At 41.5% G+C, this 24,389-nt stretch overlaps 1 protein-coding gene and 1 pseudogene across 1 annotated transcript in view; one reads left to right on the top strand and one right to left on the bottom strand.

Moving 5' to 3' along the window:
- ATG4B (autophagy related 4B cysteine peptidase) overlaps positions 1-24,389 on the top strand; it is a 60,122-nt gene that overhangs the window by 22,265 nt on the left and 13,468 nt on the right. Inside the window, exon 7 of the mRNA XM_077153383.1 lies at positions 2,492-2,571. Coding sequence (XP_077009498.1) covers positions 2,492-2,571 — 80 coding nt within the window. The remainder of the gene's footprint in view (positions 1-2,491; positions 2,572-24,389) is intronic.
- LOC143677433 (small ribosomal subunit protein eS12 pseudogene) lies at positions 3,497-4,210 on the bottom strand (annotated as a pseudogene).

Here is a 24,389-nt window from a genome sequence, read left to right as displayed (position 1 = left end):
CCTTGGGAGGGTCCTCAGGTGGCAAATCATGCCGAATAAGTGGGGTCCTTGCCCTCGGCAGCTACAGGGATCTGCCCACCATAGTATTTTCTGAGTCTGGTTGTTGAATCTGATCAGGAAGAACTGCGGTCAACTGTAGTTGGTGGAGGAAAAGTTTGAGTGCTGTTGAAGGAAGGCCAGATGGGTCCTGGCATTATGGACCTATCTCCTGTGGGTGGATCTGAAGCTCACTTTTATAATTGCACCCTCCCTACATTACTGGCCTCTGCCTCTCTACTGCTTCCCTTCCATTGGCTTTGAACATGGTCGGTTCCTGGCTGGACTTCATTCCTGTGAGACACCATCTGACACTCTCCTCCCTACAAAACTAATTGACACTCTCCTCCCTACAAAACTAATATCTGCAAAGCTCTGCTCGCCCTTGTGCTCTCTAACACCCCACCCAGTCCATCTGTGTCCTCTGCCTGACTAAGCCCCATTCTTAGTCCCAGTGCTTTGCTTGGGTCCTTGGGATCCTCTTGGACACGTCCTGCTCTCACCCTGACCTCCATCTGCTCCTCAGGCTGTCTGCATCCTTTCCCCTGGGCCCCACCTGTGGCACTATATGGCCTGAGCTCCTGGTCCAGCATCCCTGGACTTAGTCTGCCCCTTCCTGAGCGCCTCGGAAGGTATCCACATGTTCACATGCATGTCCTGCAGCCCCTACCCCCTTTTTGCACCCCTCTCAGTAGTGCCTTCAGCCCCACTGCTGCCCCCCACTGCTGCCCTGAGCAGCCCCAGTGGAGGCCACCATCAACCATCTTTTCACATCCAGAGGCCACGTTTCAGCTCATCTTGCTCAGCCTGTGCCTGTAGCCTTGATGCAGTGTGTTCTGTATCCCCTGGCCGTGTGCCTCCTATTCCCTGGAAACACTGAAGGCCTAGTCCTCTAGCCACTCCACCTTCGTCCACACCCCTGACAGCTTCATTAGCTCTGTGGCTCCAGTGTCATCTCATGTCCCTGGTTCCCAGCTTCCCGTCTCCAGGGCTGGCTTGTCCCCCACTTCAGGCTCATGTGTTTGGCTGCTTACTTCCACTCCACTTGGGTGTGCACAGCACATCAGCCTACAGACCGTGCTCGACTGAGTCTGCACTCCCACACCCCCACTACCCCACCAAACATGGCACCATCATCCTTCCAGTTGATCAGGACAAAATCTAGGATCATTCTAGACCCTCTTCTCTCTGAACACGCCTCATCCAGAATATCCCAAATGCGACCAGTGTTCCTTTTTTCTATATGCCCATAGCCCAGGTGCCAGCTCTCCTCCTCACTGGCCTCCACCTTTTCCTGCCATCCTAGGGCCCCCCCAGAGGGCAGTCAGACATGTCTCATAACATGTCAGGCAGCCACAACTCCTGCTCAAACAGAGATCCAGAGGTAATGCTGCTCCTTTACATGCCAGCAAACTTGGTGTGCACTTTGCCTAATGTCTCTGTGTTTTTGCCCCTATACCCAGGGATTGTGCCCCCAAACCCCGCTTAGTTCTCCAGGGTGCTTCTTACTGCCTGGCACATTTATTGATTTCTGTCTGTCTTCCTGTGGCATCAGCTCCACAGGGGGCTGCTTGGTCTCTTATATGTGTCTTCAGCACTAGGCCTGGGCCTGGCCCATCACAGGCGCTAGGGTGAGGAACCCAAGCAGACCCCCGCTTTTCATTTGGGCTTTCTGAACCACCTCCCCAGCAGCCAATATTAGACCAGATTCCCTGTTTTACTTTTGACTGCACAATTTGATTTTACTTCAGAACCCCAACCACCATTGTAATGGAATCTTTGTTCCTTTAATTTATCTGTCTCCTCTTCTCCCGTCGTGAAAAAAATCTCCATGAGGTCAGAGGTTGTTTCTTCTTTTTTGCAGCAGCACCTAAGCCAGTGCCAGCCTGTGGGGGTGCCTCATAAATACCTGTTTGGATGTGTAAATTCAGGGAAAATGAGAGCAGTCAATTCTGTGTCACTATCTTTACAGCCATGACCCCTGCTAACCTGTAGATTCCTCCTTGTAAGAAGTCAGACTCCCACAGCTGTCCTTGAGCATGTATGGTAGAGGGAGAGGGAGGGGCCCTGAGGGTACTAGGGGTGTAGTGAGGTAGGCTGGGCCTGCTTCGGACCTGGCTAAGCCTACAGTGTCCAAGCAACTGGGCCAATGTCCTCACTCCTGCCCCTTTCTGCCAGTGAGGTCAGCGTGCCACATACCTGGACATGTGTTGTTGGTGTGCTCTCTGTGGATGGCAGCTCAGGCTGTGGTGGCAGCACCGGGGTCAGGGGCTCCATTTACAGTCTCAGCCATATTTCTGTCAGTATTGTGGACACATCACTTGACCTTCCCAACCTTGGTCTTTCTTACCCAAAAACAGACTACTACTGCTTCCCTCAAAAGTGCTGCAGCAAAGGTCAAACGTTTTGCAATGTGGAAGGCTTATGGCCATATTTTTGTCCCACTTTCCGTTAGGAAACTTGCAGTTTTCGACACGTGGAGCTCCTTGGCCGTTCATGTAGCAATGGACAACACTGTGGTGATGGAGGAAATCAGTGAGTAACTTAAGATTCTGGTTGATAAGAGTGGAAGTTGTGGAGAGTGGGAATCAGAAGGGAGCTGTTACAGCTTCTTCCTGCCTGGCTCACAAGGGGATTTGGCTGGAATGCAAGTCCCTCAGGAGCCATATGGGTGCCCTCCTGGGTCTGAGGGCTGGGCAGAGGGGTGTCTGGGGCCCCTTGTGCTTCCTCACTGTGAGCCCGGCTAAGGAGCACAGAGCCATGAGAGAATGGCCTGGGCCTCTGCTGAGGTAGGTGCCTCAATGTCCCATTTTGCTCTTGGTATCTTTATGACAGAAACTTCCACAGATGTTTGAGTTTGGCTGCGTTTGTGCAGAGATTCTGGATAAGTTCCTTTATGTGCATTAATGCAGCATAGGTAAAATGTGAGAACAAGTTTTAACCGCGCCGGCTGTGGCAGAGGGGTGGCATGAAAGAAGAGCACAGCCCCGTTCGTCCTCAGGAGGATCTGCTCAGGATCCAAGGAATCCAGCTGACCAAGGTGTGCTGAAATTAATCTCAGAAATCTGGCTCAATTTAACAGATAACTTCTGTTGAGTGGTTCTGAATTAGTGCTTTGCACCGAAAGCGTGGCTTCGACATCTTCTGACTAGTGCCTTGTTGTCTTTACTCAGCAGTACCTTCCCAGAGCATTTTTCCAAGCTGCTTCAACCCCGATCTTTAAGTAAGTGCTGCATGGTGGCTGTTGCCTTGAAAACAGTTTTACTTAAGAAAGAGCAGTTTAAAAGACATGTTTCTGATACTGCCCAAATTTACACTAAAATGAATCCTTAGAAGTGGGTTTTATATGTGGAGTAGCTTGCGGCTGTCTGTGGATTTCCTTTTGTCGTCTTGTGTATCACATCTCCACCAGAGTAACTGTAGAGCCTGTTTCCCTGTAGTCAATCTAGTGGTAGGCAGGCTTCTATCCAGTCTGTATAAGCACCTGGGTCTTATGTGAGTTGGGACTAGAATTAGGGTGGAAACAGAGTGGTGGCATTTTAATAAAAGAGCAGTATGGTTTCTGCCCCTTTCAAAGCTTCCCCATCACTCCTTTTTCTTTATGAATTTCATTCCCTGGATTGTTGATTTACTTGGGACCACAACAGAAGGATGCATATTTCTTTGTTCTGTTCCACATTGTTCCTTTTTTTTTTTTGCAAGCCAAGTTTTTTTTTTGTTCATTTCTTGCATCTGAAATATTCTTTGATGACATCTTTGGCCTGATACTTTGCCATAGTTCTTAACAGTGACACAACTGCAGCCAACCACTTTATGGGGTTTTCCCTCTCTATTGATTTTACAGTTTCCTGTTGTCCCCTAGTTTCCTGTTGTCATCAACTTTAGTTAGGTTTATTTAGTGCTTCAGCACAAAGAACCTCCACCAACTTGACATACATAGGTTCATCACAGTTGGATGTGAACACACAAAGATGGGCTTGGCACTTGTCTAAGGCTTTGGCAGCTTTGCTGATTCCACATGCGAGGCCATAGTGGATGAGAGCAGTCTTCAGCGCCTCTATTAAAGCAGGGTTAATGTCTGTTACACCTCCAGCAACAATGCCTTCCTTGGCCATGGCAGTGGGTTATGGGTGTAGCCCAGTTTTGAGAGCACCCAGGACTCTGCCTACGTACAACCCAGTGGCAGCAGGGAAAGAGCTCCACATTCTGTTTTTTGAAATTTTTGTAAAACATTGGATGCTTAAGAAAAGTAGAAAGAAGAGGGAAAAATACTTAATTTTGTCCTCAGAAATGTATTAAGTGGCTGCACATGTCTTTTCCTGCAGTGTTAGGAACCACTTGTGCTATCACCATTCACCCCCGCAGGGAATGACCCTGACTCATCCACACCTTCAGCCCTGGCTGCCCACTGGACAGGCTGCTCAGTCTGGTGCAGAGGCCAGGAAGGAGCATGGGACACGGCTACTTTACCCTCATCCCTGGAATCCTGTCCCTCTGTGTTTGTGTGACCATGGATGGCTGCAGAGGAGGCACCTTGACTGTCCCCTGCGAGGTCTCAGCATCTTCTCAGGCAGTGCTGCTTGAGCTGTGGGGCACACATGACCCACCAGGATGTCAGGGCAGGTGCTGGTCTGGTGTCCTCCAGCGGGGACCTGAGCCTGCAGCGGCCCCTGCAGGTCAACCCCAGTCAGGGCCCTACCCTGGGGAGGAGGCATCTCAGACTTGCCTCTGAGGGAGGCAGGGGCCTCAGTGCAGCCCAGCCTGGTGCCTGCGAACTCAGCTGTGCTGTTCTGCAAGGGGCTGTTGGAAGCCTGTGTGAATTTTTTCATCTCCTTATTTACTTACGGTAGATTTTTAAGGAAATCGCGGAGACCATAAGTATAAATGTTTTTTCTTTTTACAAAAGCAGTATAAATAGAAAACGTAAAAAAAAGAAAAGCATTTAAAAAATAAAAATGAGTTATAATTTTGGAACAATGATAGATAACCACTATGGAGATCCAGCCTTTCAGGCGTTTTTATAAAATAATTGTACACAGGGAGCTTTGTATCCTGTGTTTTCAATCTAAAGTCATTGTGTAGTCCCAGCTATGACCCCTTCACAGTGGCAGAGTGTCCTCTGGCCCCCTCCCCAATCTGCTCGCCCACCTCCCTAGAGGTACTTGTGGTGTCAGTGGCTGACTTGCTTGCTGCTATGTTATTTTCAGTGGTAAAACATTCTCATAGATACATCTTTCAAGCAGTCATTTGCGCCTTTCCTTAAGTTCATTGCTGGGACATGGATACACTGGGCCCACAGAGACTCATGCTCTAGGGCTCATGGCATACACCGGCTCATTTTCCAAAGAGATCAGTACAGTGTCCATCCTGCTCCTTTGCTCCGTTTGTCATGTCATAAGCGTTTTGCTCTGCCGCCAAAACCATCACTGACTTGCAGTATGCTCTAAAATGTGTGTGAACTGAAGTTAATAGCTTTCAAAGCCACGGCAGATCAGAACACTGTATTGCTTGTGGGAATGTAAAATAATGTGGCAAACAGAATCTTTAAAACTTAACAAAGTGGTGCAATGGTGGCTCAGTGGCAGAATTCTCGCTTGCCATGCCAGAGACCTGGGTTCAATTCCCAGAGCCTGCACGTGCTATAAAAAAAAAAAAATGTAGTTCTTTTAGGAAAGATGGCAGTTTAAGTGCATGTTTACAAAATCTTTTCCCCCATCCACATACCCACTGAAGCAAATGAAAAATAGTTCCTATTGCTATTGAAAAGAAGACCTGTGTCTGTCAGGTCCCAGCAGGAGGTAGGATAGCACATATGATAAGGGAGTTTTTGCAGAGGGTTGAATAAGCAGGCTGTCTGTTGAGGTACAAGTTGGCAGGAGGGGAACCCTGAGGGATGGGCAGGACCCTAGGTGGTCCTGGTGGGCCTGTTACTGTCTCTAGGTCCAGAAGGACAAGGGTAGGAAGCAATTCCCAGGACCTGGAAGGGAAGGTTGTGCAGAGAGAGCACCTTGAAAGGACTCGGTCTTAGTCCAGGGGTACCTCAACTTCATTCCTCTTCCATCCACCCTCCTGCACAGCTCCGCATTAGGCACACCTGATTAAGCCAGCAGACAGGGGCCTCACCCACAGAGCTCTTCCATGCCAACCCTGCGGCAGAGAAAGAGGGCAAGGCCTGGAGGGACGGGACGAAGGAGGCCACCGAGAGCTGATCGGCTGAACATGGAGAGCGCAGGGGACCCTGGACAGCCCAGGGGAGGGGCACAGCGGACTTTCAGGGAGACAGAACACATGGCTTTCCCATTCCACATCAAGAAGTGCCAGTGTAAGTAGGCCTGGAAGAGAAATCTTGTGTTCAGCAAAGCAAAAGCTCTGGAAAATAATGCCCTGGCAAGTAAGGACTGTTTCCTCCAATTACTCAGAACTACTTGTGGAACCATTAGACAGGAAAAGCTGATAGTTTTCAGAAAAACTATCAGAGGCCCCCTATCCTGTGTGGGGGTGGGGCGAAGCTGACACTCATATTTTTCAGATTTTACATAAAGCATGCCAGGCAAGGGTAGGCCTCACTGCTTTGACTGTCCTTCTGCTCTCCTCCCCTCCACCCTCCTCTCTTACCACTGCCCCACCTCCTCACCCTGGGCCAACCAGCCTCTGCCAGCCTTTAATGTTGATAGACCATTACATCCACAAATATACAGCAGGAAGTCATTGGCTATTGAGAGAATTATAAATTGGAAAAAATAATCAGTTTGGCAGTGAGTACAAATGTCCCTGATAAAAGAAAATCAAACATTAGTGTAAGGACAATCAGAGAAAAAGTGTGGGAGAGAAGAATCAGGGTGACTGAAGTAAAAATCTCTGAGAAGTGTGATGGCAATATAGAGGTAGTTGCAGGCTGAATGTGAGGTTTGGAACTTTAAGAATAGAGTGGAGTGTGCCAGTTTGAAGCAATTATGTACCCCAGAAAAGGCATGTTTGATCCTGATCCAGTCTTGCGGGAGCAGGTGTTTCTTTTAATACCTGATTCAGTATTCAGGGCAGAAGCTTTTGATTATATTCTCTCCACAGAGATGTGACATGCCCAAATGTGGGTATGACCATTGATTAGATGGAGATCTGAGTCCACCCATTCTAAATGGGTCCTGATTAGTTTATTGGAGTCATTCAAAAGAGGAAACAGAGAGAGGTTCAAGATGGTGGCTTAATGAGGTATAGGATTTAGTTTGTCCTCCAGAGAAACTAGTAAATAGCCAGGAATAGTACAGAACAACTGCTTGGGCCTCATCAGTGACCAAACACACAGTGTACACCAGTCTGGACAAGCTGGACCAGCTGCAGTCCCACCCAGAACCATGAGTCCCTCAAGCTATGAAGGCTGGTGCCCCTCCCCCACAGGCTGCTTCCCACAGGGGAAAGGAAAGAGACTTTACTAAGAGCAAGGGCCTGAGCTCAACCAAGCTCCAATTGTGGAATAAATTAACAAATTCTGACTACTAAAAATAGGCCCAAGCTCAGCTGAACCTTGAGTAAAAGCTGAGGTTGCTGGTTTTTTCCCTGGCTCAGAGGGTGCAGGGCTGACGGAAAAAGAAAAAAAAAAACACAGGTTTTTTTGGATCAGACAGCACAAAATACTTGAAAAGAGTCTGGGCCCTGAAGGAAAGGAGGGGGCACGTAGGACCTGGAGATACGCAGAGCAACATACCAACTTAAGCTTCTTGATTAGCAAACCTGAGGAACAGGGGTCCTGCTCTGAAAAGGATTTTTTTCTTTTCTTTTTTGTGGCTGTGTTTCTACAGCTTGACTGCTCTTTGGATACAACTTCAAGGCTTCTCAGGCTCCAACTGCCCCAGACAATGGCGGAATTAAACTTATCTGAGAGCTTGTCAAGAGGCTGTGCCTTCCCCAGGAGAGGGGTGGGGCCCAGCTCAGATGGAATCCCTCCCTCAAGGAATTCAGACCCCAGGGTCTGGAAAACTGAAGTGACTAAAGCCAGCCTACAAACTCCTCTGTCTCAACCACAACCCCAGCAGGGAGAGTCTGTTGAAGTTAAAGGTACCGCATCATTTTATGTTACTGGGACACACGGACAGACAAGCACCACGTACTGGGCAGGATAGGAAAAACAGAGTCCAGAGGCAAAAGGCAAAATGGTAGAAGAAAGTACTGCCCTTACAGTAATAACACTGAATGTTCATGGATTAGATCTCCAATCAAAAGACATAGACTGGCAGAATGGATTAAAAAACAAGGCCCATCTATATGCTGTCTATAGGAGATGTATTTTAGACTCAAGGATAAACATAGGTTGAAAGTGAAAGATTGGGAAAAGATATTTCATGCAAACAACAATCAGAAAAGAGCAGGTGTAGCTATATTAATATCCAACAACTTAGACTTCAGATGTAAAATAAAAGAGACAAGGACACTATGTATTAATAAAAGGAGCAATTCAACAAGAAGACATAACAACCATAAGTATTTATGCACTGAGCCAGAATGCTCCAAAATACATGAAGAAAACACTGAAAAGAGAAATAGACACTACTACCATAATAGTTGCAGAGTTCAATTCCCCACTCTTATTGATGGACAGAACATCTAGGCAGAGGATCAGTAAAAAAACAGAGAATTTGAATAATACAATAAGTAAACTAGACTTAACAGAAACTTATAGAACATTACACCGCACAACAGCAGGATACACCTTTTTCTCAAGTGCTTATGGATCATTCTCAAGGACAGGCCATATGCTGGGTCACAAAGGAAGTCTCCATACATTTAAAAAATTTGGAATCATGCAAGACACTTTCTCAGATCATAAAGGAATGAAATTGGAAGTCAGTAATAGTCAGAGGACCAGAAAGTTCACAAATATATGGAAGCTCAACAACCCACTCTTTTTTTTTTTTTTATTAATTAACGGAAAAAAAGAAATTAACCCAACATTTAGGAATCATACCATTCTACATATGCAATCAGTAATTCTTAACATCATCACATAGATGCATGATCATCGTTTCTTAGTACATTTGCATCGGTTTAGAAGAACTAGCAACACAACAGAAAAAGATATAGAATGTTAATATAGAGAAAAGAAATAAAAGTAATAATAATAGTAAAAAAAAAAAAAACCTATAGATCAGATGCAGCTTCATTCAGTGTTTTAACATGATTACTTTAGAATTAGGTATTATTGTGCTGTCCATTTTTGAGTTTTTGTATCTAGTCCTGTTGCACAGTCTGTATCCCTTCAGCTCCAATTACCCATTGTCTTACCCTGTTTCTAACTCCTGCTGGACTCTGTATCCAATGACGTATTCTAAGTTTATTCTCGAATGTCTGTTCACATCAGTGGGACCATACAGTATTTGTCCTTTAGTTTTTGGCTAGACTCACTCAGCATAATGTTCTCTAGGTCCATCCATGTTATTACATGCTTCATAAGTTTATCCTGTCTTAAAGCTGCATAGTATTCCAACGTATGTATATACCACAGTTTGTTTAGCCACTCTTCTGTTGATGGACATTTTGGCTGTTTCCATCTCTTTGCAATTGTAAATAACGCTGCTATAAACATTGGTGTGCAAATGTCCGTTTGTGTCTTTGCCCTTAAGTCCTTTGAGTAGATACCCAGCAATGGTATTGCTGGGTCGTATGGCAATTCTATATTCAGCTTTTTGAGGAACCGCCGACTGCCTTCCACAGTGGTTGCACCATTTGACATTCCCACCAACAGTGGATAAGTGTGCCTCTTTCTCCGCATCCTCTCCAGCACTTGTCATTTTCTGTTTTGTTGATAATGGCCATTCTGGTGGGTGTGAGATGATATCTCATTGTGGTTTTGATTTGCATTTCTCTAATGGCCAGGGACATTGAGCATCTCTTCATGTGCCTTTTGGCCATTTGTATTTCCTCTTCTGGTAGGTGTCTGTTTTCCCATTTTGTAATTGGGTTGGCTATCTTTTTGTTGTTGAGTTGAACAATCTCTTTATAAATTCTGGATACTAGACCTTTATCTGATATGTCATTTCCAAATATTGTCTCCCATTGTGAAGGCTGTCTTTCTACTTTCTTGATGAAGTTCTTTGATGCACAAAAGTGTTTAATTTTGAGGAGCTCCCATTTATTTATTTCCTTCTTCAGTGCTCTTGCTTTAGGTTTAAGGGCCATAAAACCGCCTCCAATTGTAAGTTTCATAAGATATCTCCCAACATTTTCCTCTAACTGTTTTATGGTCTTAGACCTAATGTTTAGATCTTTGATCCATTTTGAGTTAACTTTTGTATAGGGTGTGAGATATGGGTCTTCTTTCATTCTTTTGCATATGGATATCCAGTTCTCTAGGCACCATTTATTGAAGAGACTGTTCTGTCCCAGGTGAGTTGGCTTGACTGCCTTATCAAAGATCAAATGTCCATAGATGAGAGGGTCTATATCTGAGCACTCTATTCGATTCCATTGGTCAATATATCTATCTTTATGCCAATACCATGCTGTTTTGACCACTGTGGCTTCATAATATGCCTTAAAGTCAGGCAGCACGAGACCTCCAGCTTTGTTTTTTTTCCTCAAGATGTTTTTAGCAATTCGGGACACCCTGCCCTTCCAGATAAATCTGCTTATTGGTTTTTCTATTTCTGAAAAATAAGTTGTTGGGATTTTGATTGGTATTGCATTGAATCTGTAAATCAATTTAGGTAGGATTGACATCTTAACTATATTTAGTCTTCCAATCCATGAACACGGTATGCCCTTCCATCTATTTAGGTCTTCTGTGAATTCTTTTAACAGTTTTTTGTAGTTTTCTTTATATAGGCTTTTTGTCTCTTTAGTTAAATTTATTCCTAGGTATTTTACTCTTTTAGTTGCGATTGTAAATGGGATTCGTTTCTTGATTTCCCCCTCAGCTTGTTCATTACTAGTGTATAGAAATACTACAGATTTTTGAATGTTGATCTTGTAACCTGCTACTTTGCTGTACTCATTTATTAGCTCTAGTAGTTTTGTTGTGGATTTTTCCAGGTTTTCGACGTATAGTATCATATCTTCTGCAAACAGTGATAGTTTTACTTCTTCCTTTCCAATTTTGATGCCTTGTATTTCTTTTTCTTGTCTAATTGCTCTGGCTAGAACCTCCAATACAATGTTGAATAATAGTGGTGATAGTGGACATCCTTGTCTTGTTCCTGATGTTAGGGGGAAAGTTTTCAATTTTTCCCCATTGAGGATGATATTAGCTGTGGGTTTTTCATATATTCCCTCTATCATTTTAAGGAAGTTCCCTTGTATTCCTATCTTTTGAAGTGTTTTCAACAGGAAAGGATGTTGAATCTTGTCAAATGCCTTCTCTGCATCAATTGAGATGATCATGTGATTTTTCTGCTTTGATTTGTTGATATGGTGTATTACATTAATTGATTTTCTTATGTTGAACCATCCTTGCATACCTGGGATGAATCCTACTTGGTCATGATGTATAATTCTTTTAATGTGTTGTTGGATACGATTTGCTAGAATTTTATTGAGGATTTTTGCATCTATATTCATTAGAGAGATTGGTCTGTAGTTTTCTTTTTTTGTAATATCTTTGCCTGGTTTTGGTATGAGGGTGATGTTGGCTTCATAGAATGAATTAGGTAGTTTTCCCTCCACTTCGATTTTTTTGAAGAGTTTGAGGAGAGTTGGTACTAATTCTTTCTGGAATGTTTGATAGAATTCACATGTGAAGCCGTCTGGTCCTGGACTTTTCTTTTTAGGAAGCTTTTGAATGACTAATTCAATTTATTTACTTGTGATGGTTTGTTGAGGTTATCTATTTCTTCTTGAGTCAAAGTTGGTTGTTTATGTCTTTCCAGGAACCCGTCCATTTCATCTAAATTGTTGTATTTATTAGCGTAAAGTTGTTCATAGTATCCTGTTATTACCTCCTTTATTTCTGTGAGGTCAGTAGTTATGTCTCCTCTTCCATTTCTGATCTTATTTATTTGCATCCTCTCTCTTCTTCTTTTTGTCAATCTTGATAAGGGCCCATCAATCTTATTGATTTTCTCATAGAACCAACTTCTGGTCTTATTGATTTTCTCTATTGTTTTCATGTTTTCAATTTCATTTATTTCTGCTCTAATCTTTGTTATTTCTTTCCTTTTGCTTGCTTTGGGATTAGTTTGCTGTTCTTTCTCCAGTTCTTCCAAGTGGACAGTTAATTCCTGCATTTTTGCCTTTTCTTCTTTTCTGATATAGGCATTTAGGGCAATAAATTTCCCTCTTAGCACTGCCTTTGCTGCGTCCCATAAGTTTTGATATGTTGTGTTTTCATTTTCATTCGCCTTGAGGTATTTACTAATTTCTCTTGCAATTTCTTCTTTGACCCACTTGTTGTTTAAGAGTGTGTTGTTGAGCCTCCACGTATTTGTGAATTTTCTGGCACTCCGCCTATTATTGATTTCCAACTTCATTCCTTTATGATCCGAGAAAGTGCTGTGTATGATTTCAATCTTTTTAAATTTGTTAAGACTTGCTTTGTGACCCAGCATATGGTCTGTCTTTGAGAATGATCCATGAGCACTTGAGAAAAAGGTGTATCCTGCTGTTGTGGGATGTAATGTCCTATAAATGTCTGTTAAGTCTAGCTCATTTATAGTAATATTCAGATTCTCTATTTCTTTATTGATCCTCTGTCTAGATGTTTTGTCCATTGATGAGAGTGGTGAATTGAAGTCTCCAACTATTATGGTATATGTGTCTATTTCCCTTTTGAGTGTTAGCAGTGTATTCCTCACGTATTTTGGGGCATTCTGGTTCGGTGTGTAAATATTTATGATTGTTATGTCTTGTTGTTTAATTGTTCCTTTTATTAGTATATAATGTCCTTCTTTGTCTCTTTTAACTGTTTTACATTTGAAGTCTAATTTGTTGGATATTAGTATAGCCACTCCTGCTCTTTTCTGGTTGTTATTTGTATGAAATATCTTTTGCCAACCTTTCACTTTCAACCTATGTTTATCTTTGGGTCTAAGATGTGTTTCCTGTAGACAGCATATAGAAGGATCCTGTTTTTTAATCCATTCTGCCAGTCTATGTCTTTTGATTGGGGAATTCAGTCCATTAACATTTAGCGTTAGTACTGTTTGGATAATATTTTCCTCTAACATTTTGCCTTTTGTATTATATATATCATATCTGACTTTCCTTCTTTCTACACTCTTCTCCATACCTCTCTCTTCTGTCTTTTCGGTTCTGACTCTAGTGCTCCCTTTAGTATTTCTTGCAGAGCTGGTCTCTTGGTCACAAATTTTCTCAGTGACTTTTTGTCTGAGAATGTTTTAATTTCTCCCTCATTTTTGAAGGACAATTTTGCTGGATATAGGAGTCTTGGTTGGCAGTTTTTCTCTTTTAGTCATTTAAATATATCATCCCACTGTCTTCTAGCTTCCATGGTTTCTGCTGAGAAATCTACATAGTCTTATTGGGTTTCCCTTGTATGTGATGGATTGTTTTTCTCTTGCTGCTTTCCAGATCCTCTCTTTCTCTTTGACCTCTGACATTCTAACTAGTAAGTGTCTTGGAAAATGCCTATTTGGGTCTAATCTCTTTGGGGTGCGCTGCACTTCTTGGATCTGTAATTTTAGGTCTTTCATAAGAGTTGGGAAATTTTCAGTGATAATTTCTTCCATTAGTTTTTCTCCTCCTTTTCCTTTCTCTTCTCCTTCTGGGCACCCACAACACATATATTTGTGCGGTTCATATTGTCCTTGAGTTCCCTGATACCCTGTTCAAGTTTTTCCATTGTTTTCCCAATAGTTTCTGTTTCTTTTTGGAATTCAGATGTTCCATCCTCCAGATCACTAATTCTATCTTCTGTCTCTTTAAATCTATCATTGTAGGTATCCATTGTTTTTTCCATCTTTTCTACTTTATCTTCACTTCCATAAGCTCTGTGATTTGTTTTTTCAGTTTTTCTATTTCTTCTCTTTGTTCAGCCCATGTCTTCTTCATGTCCTCCCTCAATTTATCGATTTCGTTTTTGAAGAGGTTTTCCATTTCTGTTCGTATATTCAGCATTAGTTGTCTCAGCTCCTGTATCTCATTTGAACTATTGGTTTGTTCCTTTGACTGGGCCATATTTTCAATTATTTGAGCGTGATCCGTTATCTTCTGTTGGCGTCTGCGCATTTAGACAGATTTCCCTGGGTATTGGATCCAAAAGTTTGGAAGATTTTCCTGTGAAATCTCTGGGTTCTGTTTTTCTTATCCTGCCCAGTAGGTGGCGCTCGTGGCACACGTTTGTCTGCGGGTCCCACCAGTAAAAGGTGCTGTAGGTCCTTTAACTTTGGAAAAGTCTCGCCGTGGGGGAGGTTCGCCAGCCGAAACGGCTTGGAAGAGCGCCAGCTGGCCCGGGGGTCCCAACGCGGGGAGGGTTGCCGGCCGCCGCAGCCCGGGAGTGCGCCCGTCCAAATTTCCTAGTCGGCCCGGGGCGCCAAGTGTGGCGGGAGGGCAGCAGCTGCCGCAGCCCGGAAGAGTGCACCGTTCCCAGCCGGACCGAGGAGTCACGTGTTTGGAAGGGACCCCCCCCGGTCACCGTTCTCCGCGGTCTGGGGATTTCCGGTCAAATTCTCTCAGTTGGTCCGGGGGGCCTCGCGTGGTAGGGGTGCCAGTCGCCGCGGCTTGAGGGGACCGCCTGCCCAATTCTGCCAGCCAGCCTGGGAAGGAGGAGGGGAGAGACTCCGGCCGCTTGCCGCCCCGCCCGGGAAAGCCCGCACCCCTCGGCGATCTCACCGGAGCTGGTTCTCCCAGACAGCCAGCCATTCCAGGATGGGGTACGCTGTCTTTTTATCTCTGTCGTGGCTCCAGGAGCTGTTCTGTATCGTTTCTACTCCCCTAGTAGCTGTTCTGGAAGAGGAAAGGTGAGGGTGGCAAAGCTGTCGAGGACAGTGGCGGAGGAGCCGGTGAAGGCGGAAGAGGGCACGGTAGTGGTTGGAGAGCTGCTGGAGTAGGAGGAGAAAGGGAAGGATAAGATGGCAGATGGAGCACCACCGGAGCACAAGGGGAAAGAGAAGGGCAAGATGGCGGCGTGAGCGCCGCCAGTGGAGAAATAGGAAGAGGAGGGCTAGATGGTGGCAGGAGCGCCACCGCTGGAGAAAGAGGAAGAGGAGGGCTAGATGGCGGCGGGAGCGCCGGCGGAGAAGGGGGAAGAGGAGGGCTAGATGGCGGCGGGAGCGCTGGTGGAGAAAGACGAAGAGGAGGTCTGGATGGCGGCGGGAGTGCCGGCGGCGGAGAAAGAGGAAGAGGAGGGCTGGATGGCGGCGGGAGCACCGCCGGCAGAGAAAGAGGAAACAACAACCCACTCTTTAACAACCAGTGGGTTGAGGAAGAAAGTAAAAAAGGATTCAGTAAATATCTTGAGGCAAATGAAAATGAAAACCCAACTTATCAAAATTTATGGGATGCAAGAGAACCTCTTTTGTTGCTCAGATGTGGCCTCTCTCGCCAGCCAACACAACAAGCAAACTCACAAGCCCTCCCCCCTTCTACGTGGGACATGACTCCCAGGGGTGTGGACCTTCCTGGCAATGTGGGACAGAAATCCTGGAATGAGCTGAAACTCAGCATTGAGGGATTGAGAAAACCCCTAAAATGAGCTGAGACTCAGGATCAGGGGATTGAGAGAACCCTGACCAAAAGGGGGAAGAGTGAAATGAGATAAAATAAAGTGTCAATGGCTGAGAGATTCCAAACAGAGTTGAGAGGTTATCCTGGAGGTTATTCTTATGCATTAAATAGATGTTAGTCTCTTTAACACCTTGTTAGTCAAAATGTAGTGGAGAGGCTGGAGGGAACTGCCTGAAAATGTGGAGCTGTGTTTCAGTAGCCATGTTTCTTGAAGATGATTGTATCTTCTTCAAGTCACAGTATGACTGTGTGTGAAAACCTTGTGTCTGATGCTCCTTTTATCTACCTTATCAACAGACGAGCAAAACATATGGAACAAAGATGAATAATAGGGGGAACAAATGTTAAAATAAATTTTGAGTGAAATGCTGGTGATCAGTGAGGGGGAGGGGTGGGGAATTGGTATGTATGAATTTTTTTCTGTTTTCTTTTTCTGATAGATGCAAATGTTCCAAGAAATGATCTTGATGATGAATATGCAACTATGTGATAATATTGTGAATTACTGATTATATATGTAGAGTGGAATGATCAAAAGTTATGAATGTTTGCATTTGTTTGGTGTTTTTTGGTATTTTAAAAAAATTAATAAAAAATATTTAAAAATAATAATAAAATAAAAAGTTTTAAAAAGCCAAATAAGGAACAGATATTCATTATCGCCACTGAAATGTGGATGTGCCTTGATTATTTTCCTTCTGCTAAGTTAGGGACTCTAGATGAAAACAAAAGTGATTTCTCACACCTGTGGAAAGATTACAAAGGAAATAGTGATGTTTCTGCCAACTGGTAATAAATACCTATTCTTCTGAAAAAGAAACAGGATAAATCGTTTTAAGACATTCACCTTTTCTCCCTCCCTGTTTTAGAAGTAACTTTTAAAATACATTGAAAACATTCTATCTCTTGTCTTCTCTCTTTTAAAATTCAAAATTTTCTCCTCAGTAATTTATAAGCCTTTCTAAGCAGGAAACAGTCAACCTGTCTGAAATTGACCTTCTCCCAACTTTTCTTGGGTGTACCTAAAACAAAATCCGCACAAGTGATACACAAGAACCGATTGTAACTGGCATGTGGCTGATGCCAGGAACTGTTGGAATGGCCAATACAGGACTCCTTGCCACCAGTTTTTTCCACTTCTAAATCATTTCCCACACTGCAACACTTAGTCTTTCTCCAGTCATAGTTCAATTATCTGTCACCTTTTTATTTTTCCCTACAAAACAGAAGCGAAATTCTTGCCCTTACAATCAATCTTTGCTGTCTTTCCCACTTACCTTTTGTGCCAGTTTGAAACTGTTGTGTACCTCAGAAAAGCCTTGTTCTTTAATTCTGTTTCTATATTGCTGGGTGGGATCTTTTTGATTAAATTGTTTCCATGGAGATGTGACCCACCCAGTAGGGGGCGGGACTTGTTGATTAGGTGATTTCTGTGGAGATGCGTCTCTACCCATTCAAGGTGGGGTCACTTACTGGAGGTCCTTTAAGAGGGAACCATTTTTAGAAGAAGCTGTAGAGACTACACAGCCAGAGACATTTGGAGATGCAGGAGGAAAGCGTCCCTGAGGAAGCTTTAAGAAATGAGAAGTCAGGAGAGAAACCTAGCAGAGTCTGCATGTGACTTCCCACTGAGAGGGGTGTTCTGGATAGCATCAGTCCTTCTTGAGTGAAGGTTAACCTCCTGTTGGTGCCTTAATTTTGCCTTAATTTATGGTGTTAGAACTGTAAACTTTGAATGTAACAAATTCCCTTTTTAGACGCTGTTCTGTTTCTGGTATATTGCATTTTGGCAGCTTTAGCAAACCAAAGTACCTCTCATCATCATTGTACTTAACTCCTCTCCTCCCCTGCCTCCCACACCCCCACTCCCCCAAATTCAAGCCTAATCATGTTTAGTACTCCCCCAGAACTTTTCTTCCCCTTCACCCTCTTGGCTCATCTTTTATTCATCCTAAACTCCACATTCTCAGTTCTGCATTCCTTGAGCACCCTGTCAAAAATTTCCCCTCCTCCTTCTCTAACCCTGAAGTCTCTTTGTATCATGTGCTGTTGCTGTCAACTATACTTGTAAGCAAGTCATATCTTCTATTAGCCTGTAAGATCCTTAAAGATGAGGAATATTGACCCTCCCATAGAAAAAATTCAGATTTTGGGTTATGGAAGCTCTTAATAAAATTAAACTCTGTTAAATTAAAAATAAATAAATAATAAAAATTTAAAAATTTTAAAAAACTTCAAAAGAATTTATGAGATGCACCAAAGGCACTGATAAGAGGGAATTTATTGCCCTAAATGCCTATATCAAAAAAGAAGAAAAAGCAAAAATCGAGGAATTAACTGTCCACTTGGAAGAACTAGAGAAAGAACAGCAAACTAACCCCAAAGCTAGCAAGAGGAAAGAAATAACGAAGATTAGAGCAGAAATAAATGAAATTGAAAACATGAAAACAATCGAGAAAATCAGTAAAACCAGAAGTTGGTTCTGTGAGAAAGTCAGTAAGATTGATGGACCCTTAGAGAGGTTGACAAAAAGAAGAGAGAGGATGCAAATAAATAAAATAAAAAATGGAGGAGGAGACATAAAAACTGACCCCACGGAAATAAAAGAGGTAATGAGAGGATACTATGAACAACTTTATGCTAATAAATCGACAATGTAGGTGAAATGGACAACTTCCTAGAAAGGCATGAATAACCAGCATTGACTCGAGAAGAAATAGACGACCTCGACAAACCGATCACAAGTAAAGAAATTGAATTAATCATTAAGAAGCTCCCAGAAAGGAACAGTCCAGGACCAGATGGCTTCATATGTGAATTCTACCAAGCATTCAAGAAATAATTAGCACCAATCCTGCTTAAACTCTTCAAAAAAGTGAAGAGGAGTGAAGGCTACCTAATTCATTCTGCAAAGCCACATCACCATCATACCAAAACCCGACAAAGATACTACAAGAAAAGAAATTACAGACCAATCTCTCTAATGAATATAGATGCAAAAATCCCCAACAAAATTCTTACAAATCAAATCCAGCATCACATTAAAAGAATTATACAGCATGACCAGGTAGGATTCATCATACAAGTATAGTTGTCTAATTGCTCTGGTTAGAACTTTCAACACAATGTTGAATAACAATGGTGTTAGTGGATATCCTTGTCTTGTTCCTGATCTTAGGGGGAAAGTTTTCAGTTTTTCCCCATTGAGGATGACGTTAGGGCTTTACATATATTCCCTTTATTATATTGAGGAAGTTCCCTTCTATTCTTATCCTTTGACATGATCATCTTGATTGATGCAGAAAAGGCATTTGACAAAATTCAACATCCTTTCTTGTTGAAAACACTTCAAAGGATAAGAATAGAAGGGAACTTCCTCGACATAATAAAGGGAATATATGTAAAGCCCTAACGTCATCCTCAATGGGGAAAAACTGGAAACTTTCCCCCTAAGATCAGGAACAAGACAAGGATATCCACTAACACCATTGTTATTCAACATTGTGTTGAAAGTTCTAGCCAGAGCCAAAAGACAAGAAAAAGAAATACAAGGCATCAAAATTGGAAAGGAAGACATAAAACTCTCACTGTTTGCAGATATGATTCTATAGATCAAAAACCCTGAAAATCTACAGCAAAACTACAACAGCTAATAAATGAGTGCAGCAAAGTGGCAGGTTACAAGATCAACACTCAAAAATCTGTAATGTTTCTATACACTAGTAATGAACAATCTGAGGGGGAAATCAAGAAAAGAATTCCATTTACAACTGCAACCAAAAGATTAAAGTTTTTGGAATAAATTTAACTAAGCATACAAAAGACCTATATGAAGAAAAGACAAGAAATTGCTAAAAGAAATCACAGAAGACCTAAATAGATGGAAGGGCATACGTGCTCATGGATTGGAAGACTAAGTATAGTTAAAATGTCAATTCTACCTAAACTGATTTATAGATTTAATGCAATACCAATTAAAATCCCCCAAACTTAATTTTCAGAAATAGAAAAATCAATAACCAAATTTATCTGGAAGGGCAGGATGCCCTGAATAGCTAAAACTATCCTGAGAAAAAAAAATGAAGTCGGAGGTCTCATGCTACCTGACTTAAAGGTGTATTATGAAGCTACAGTGATCAAAACAGCATGGGACTGGCATAAATATAGATATACTGACCAGTGGAATCAAATAGAGTGTTCAGATATAGACCCTCTCATCTATGGACAGTTGATCTTTGATAAGGCAGTCAAACCAACTCACCTGGGACAGAACAGTCTCTTCAATAAATGGTGCCTAGAGAACTGGATATCCATATGCAAAAGAATGAAAGAGGACCCATATCTCACACCCTATACAAAAATTAACTCAAAATGGATCAAAGACCTAAACATTAGATCTAAGACCATAAAACTGTTAGAAGAAAATGTAGGGAAGTATCTTATAAATCTTACAATATTGGAAGCAGTTTCCTAGATCTTACACCCAAAGCGCGAGCATTGAAGAAAAATATAGATAAATGGGAACTCCTCAAAATTAAACACTTTTGTGCCTCAAAGAACTTCGTCGAGAAAGTAAAAAGACAGCCTAGACGATGGGAGATAATATTTGGAAACGATATATCAGATAAAGGTTTAGTATCCAGGATATATAAAGAGATTGTTCAACTCAACAACAAAAAGACAAACAACCCAATTGCAAAATGGGTGAAAGACCTGAACAAACACTTCTCAGAAGAAGAAATATAAATGCCAAAAGGCACGTGAAAAGATGCTCAACTTCCCTGGCTGTTAGGGAAATGGAAATCAAAACCACAATAAGATAACATCTCACACCCACCAGAATGGCCATTATCAATAAAACAGAAAACAAGTGCTGGAGAGGATGTGGAGAAAGAGGCACACTTACCCACTGTTGGTGGGAATGTCAAAGGGTGCAACCACTGTGGAAGGCAGTTTGGCGGTTCCTCAAAAAGCTGAATATAGAACTGCCATGCGACCCAGCAATACCATTGCTGGGTTTCTACTCAAAGGAGTTAAGGGCAAAGACACAAACGGACATTTGCACACCAATGTTTATAGCAGCGTTATTTACAATTGCAAAGAGATGGAAACAGCCAAAATGTCCATCAACAGAAGAGTGGCTAAACAAACTGTGGTATATACATACGATGGAATATTATGCAGCTTTAAGACAGGCTAAACTTATGAAACATGTAATAACATGGATGGACCTATTGAAAATTATGCTGAGTGAGTCTAGCCAAAAACTAAAGGACAAATACTGTATGGTCCCACTGATGTGAACCGACATTCGAGAATAAACTTAGAATATGTCATTGGTAACAGAGACCATCAGGAGTTAGAAATAGGGTAAGGTAATGGGTAATTGGAGCTGAAGGGATACAGACTGTGCAACAGGACTAGATACAAAAACTCAAAAATGGACAGCACAATAATACCTAATTCTAAAGTAATCATGTTAAAACACTGAATGAAGCTGCATCTGAGCTCTAGGGTTTTTGTTTGGTTGGTTGGTTTTTTGTTTTTTTGTTTTGTTTTGTTTTGTCTGTCTGGTTGGTTGTTTGTCTTTTTTTTTTTACTATTATTATTTCTTTTATTTTTTTCTCTATATTAACATTCTATATCTTTTTCTGTTGTGTTGCTAGTTCTTCTAAACCAATGCAAATGTACTAAGAAACGATGATCATGCATCTGTGTGATGATTTTAAGTATTACTGATTGCATATAGAATGGTATGATTTCTAAATGTTGGGTTAATTTCTTTTTTTTTCCGTTAATTAATAAAAAAATAAATTTAAAAAAATTTTTAAAAAAAAACCACAATGAGATATCATCTCACACCCACCAGAATGGCCATTATTAACAAGACAGAAAATGACAAGTGCTGGAGAGGATGCGGAGAAAGAGGCACACTTATCCACTGTTGGTGGGAAGTCAAATGGTGCAACCGCTGTGGAAGGCAGTTTGGCGGTTCCTCAAAAAGCTGAATATAGAATTGCCATACGACCCAGCAATACCATTGCTGGGTATCTACTCAAAGGAGTTAAGGGCAAAGACACAAACGGACATTTGCACACCAATGTTTATAGCAGCGTTATTTACAATTGCAAAGAGATGGAAACAGCCAAAATGTCCATCAACAGAAGAGTGGCTAAACAAACTGTGGTATATACATACGTTGGAATACTATGCAGCTTTAAGACAGGATAAACTTATGAAGCATGTAATAACATGGATGGACCTAGAGAACATTATGCTGAGTGAGTCTAGCCAAAAACTAAAGGACAAATACTGTATGGTCCCACTGATGTGAACGGACATTCGAGAATAAACTTGGAATACGTCATTGGATACAGAGTCCAGCAGGAGTTAGAAACAGGGTAAGATAATGGGTAATTGGAGCTGAAAGGATACAGACTGTGCAACAGGACTAGATACAAAAACTCAAAAATGGACAGCACAATAATACCTAATTCTAAAGTAATCATGCTAAAACACTGAATGAAGCTGCATCTGAACCATAGGTTTTTTTTTTTTACTATTATTATTACTTTTATTTTCTGTTGTGTTGCTAGTTCTTCTAAACCGATGCAAATGTACTAAGAAACGATGATCATGCATCTATGTGATGATGTTAAGAATTACTGATTGCATATGTAGAATGGTATGATTTCTAAATGTTGGGTTAATTTCTTTTTTTCCATTAATTAATAAAAAAAAAGTAATGACAGTTTGATTCATTTAAATCTGAGAGAAGGCTTTACTTTTTAGGTTTCATACCCTATAAATGAAGGCTTAAAAAATAATTTATAAAATGAGACATAACTAACATGCAAAATTCCTTTTTAATTTTATTACATAAAAATAATTTGAGGAAGAACAAAGGAATGTCATTACTGCAGGGTGCTGAAAATAGATGGTAATTAATATTTTAAAATTTCAACTTATGTGTGAGAGTAAAGCAAAAAATGTTTACTTGGTACAAAATTTATATTTTGACTAGTGCATTTCCTAATATAACTTATGTAGATAGCTTGGTTGAACACCATAAGTACATGGAACCTTGGGTAGGACATGAGATTTTGTTGGTTTGTCCAAAGTGATGCCCCGATGAATCCCAGAGTGATTTGTTCAGTGAGTGGAAAAGTATTTGCAAAGCCCCCTTCAGGGAGTGGTGAGAAAGGGGGAAAATTCAACCTCCCCAGGTTGAATTCTTGATATTCTCACAAGCAGTGTAGACAACCAAAGGTATAGGCAGAGCCCCCAGTCTTGGGGTTTGTTCATATGAAACTTAACCCCACAAGGGATAGGTCAAGCCTACTTAAAATTAGGCCTAAGAATCACCCCCAAGAGAGCCTCTTTTGTTGCTCAGATGTGGCCTCTCTCTCCAGCCAACACAACAAGCGATCTCACCATCCTACCCCTGTCTACATGGGACAACACTCCCAGGGGTGTGGACTTTCCTGGCAACGTGGGACAGAAATCCTAGAATGAGCTGAGACTCAGCATCAAGGGATTGAGAAAAACCCTAGAATGAGCTGAGACTCAGCATCAAGGGATTGAGAAAACCTCGACCAAAAGGAGGAAGAGTGAAATGAGACTAATTGTCAATGGCTGAGAGATTCCAAACAGAGTCGAGAGGTTATCCTGGAGGTTATTCTTATGCATTAAGTAGATATCACCTTGTTATCCAAGATGTAATGGAGAGGCTGTAGGGAACTGCCTGAAAATGTAGAGCTGTGTTCCAGTAGCCGTTTCTTGATGATGATTGTATAATGATACAGCTTTCACAATGTGACTGTGTGATTGTGAAAACCTTGTCTGATGCTCCTTTTATCTACCTTGTCAACAGACGAGTAGAACATATGGAATAAAAATAAATAATAGGGGGAACAAATGTTAAAGTAAATTTAGTTTCAAATCCTAGTGATCAGTGAAAGGGAGGGGTAAGGGGTATGGTATGTATAATTTTTTTTTTCTGTTTTCGTTTTAGTTCTTTTTCTGAATAGATGCAAATGTTCCAAGAAATGATCATGATGATGAATATGCAATTATGTGATAATATTGTGAATTACTAATTATGTATGTAGAATGGAATGATCAAAATAGGAATGTTTGCATTTGTTTGATTTTTTTTGTATTTAAAAAAATAAAATAAAAAAATAGTAATTTGAGTTCTTAACTAGTAAATCTCGAATAAAAGTTAGAATAGTGTTGATTCCTGTAACAGAATCTCAGAAGATTTTTCACAATATTAATATGAATTTAATCTGATTGTATTCCTTAAATTTTAGACTTTTTAAGTTTACATTTAAATGGTAGTACAAGCAATTTTTGTTCAGACGTGCTGAAGTGGGTTCAGTGAAGCTTTGTATATTTAAATAGCAACTTTGTCCACAGTTTTAAAGATCTATTCTTTTGACTGTTTTGGCTTTTTCAACACACAGAGTCTTTATCAAGTGCACTGGAAGGTCTGTTGTAGGCAGAACTGATTGGTTGACAATAATTTGTGGCAATAATAGGCATTTCATGGATAAACACTGCATGTTATTTATAAAATCATGTAAAGAAAACGTTCTTGTCAGACTCTTCATTTGAGCAAAATTTGCATATAGTTTTAGGCCTTAGGAGTTGATAGTTTTATGATCCTGTAAATTATTTAT

Source organism: Tamandua tetradactyla, chromosome 3 (genome assembly GCF_023851605.1).
Source record: "Tamandua tetradactyla isolate mTamTet1 chromosome 3, mTamTet1.pri, whole genome shotgun sequence".
Lineage (NCBI taxonomy): Eukaryota > Metazoa > Chordata > Mammalia > Pilosa > Myrmecophagidae > Tamandua > Tamandua tetradactyla.
Note: the sequence above shows the minus strand (reverse complement) of the source record. Positions and strands in the feature narration are given on the sequence as shown.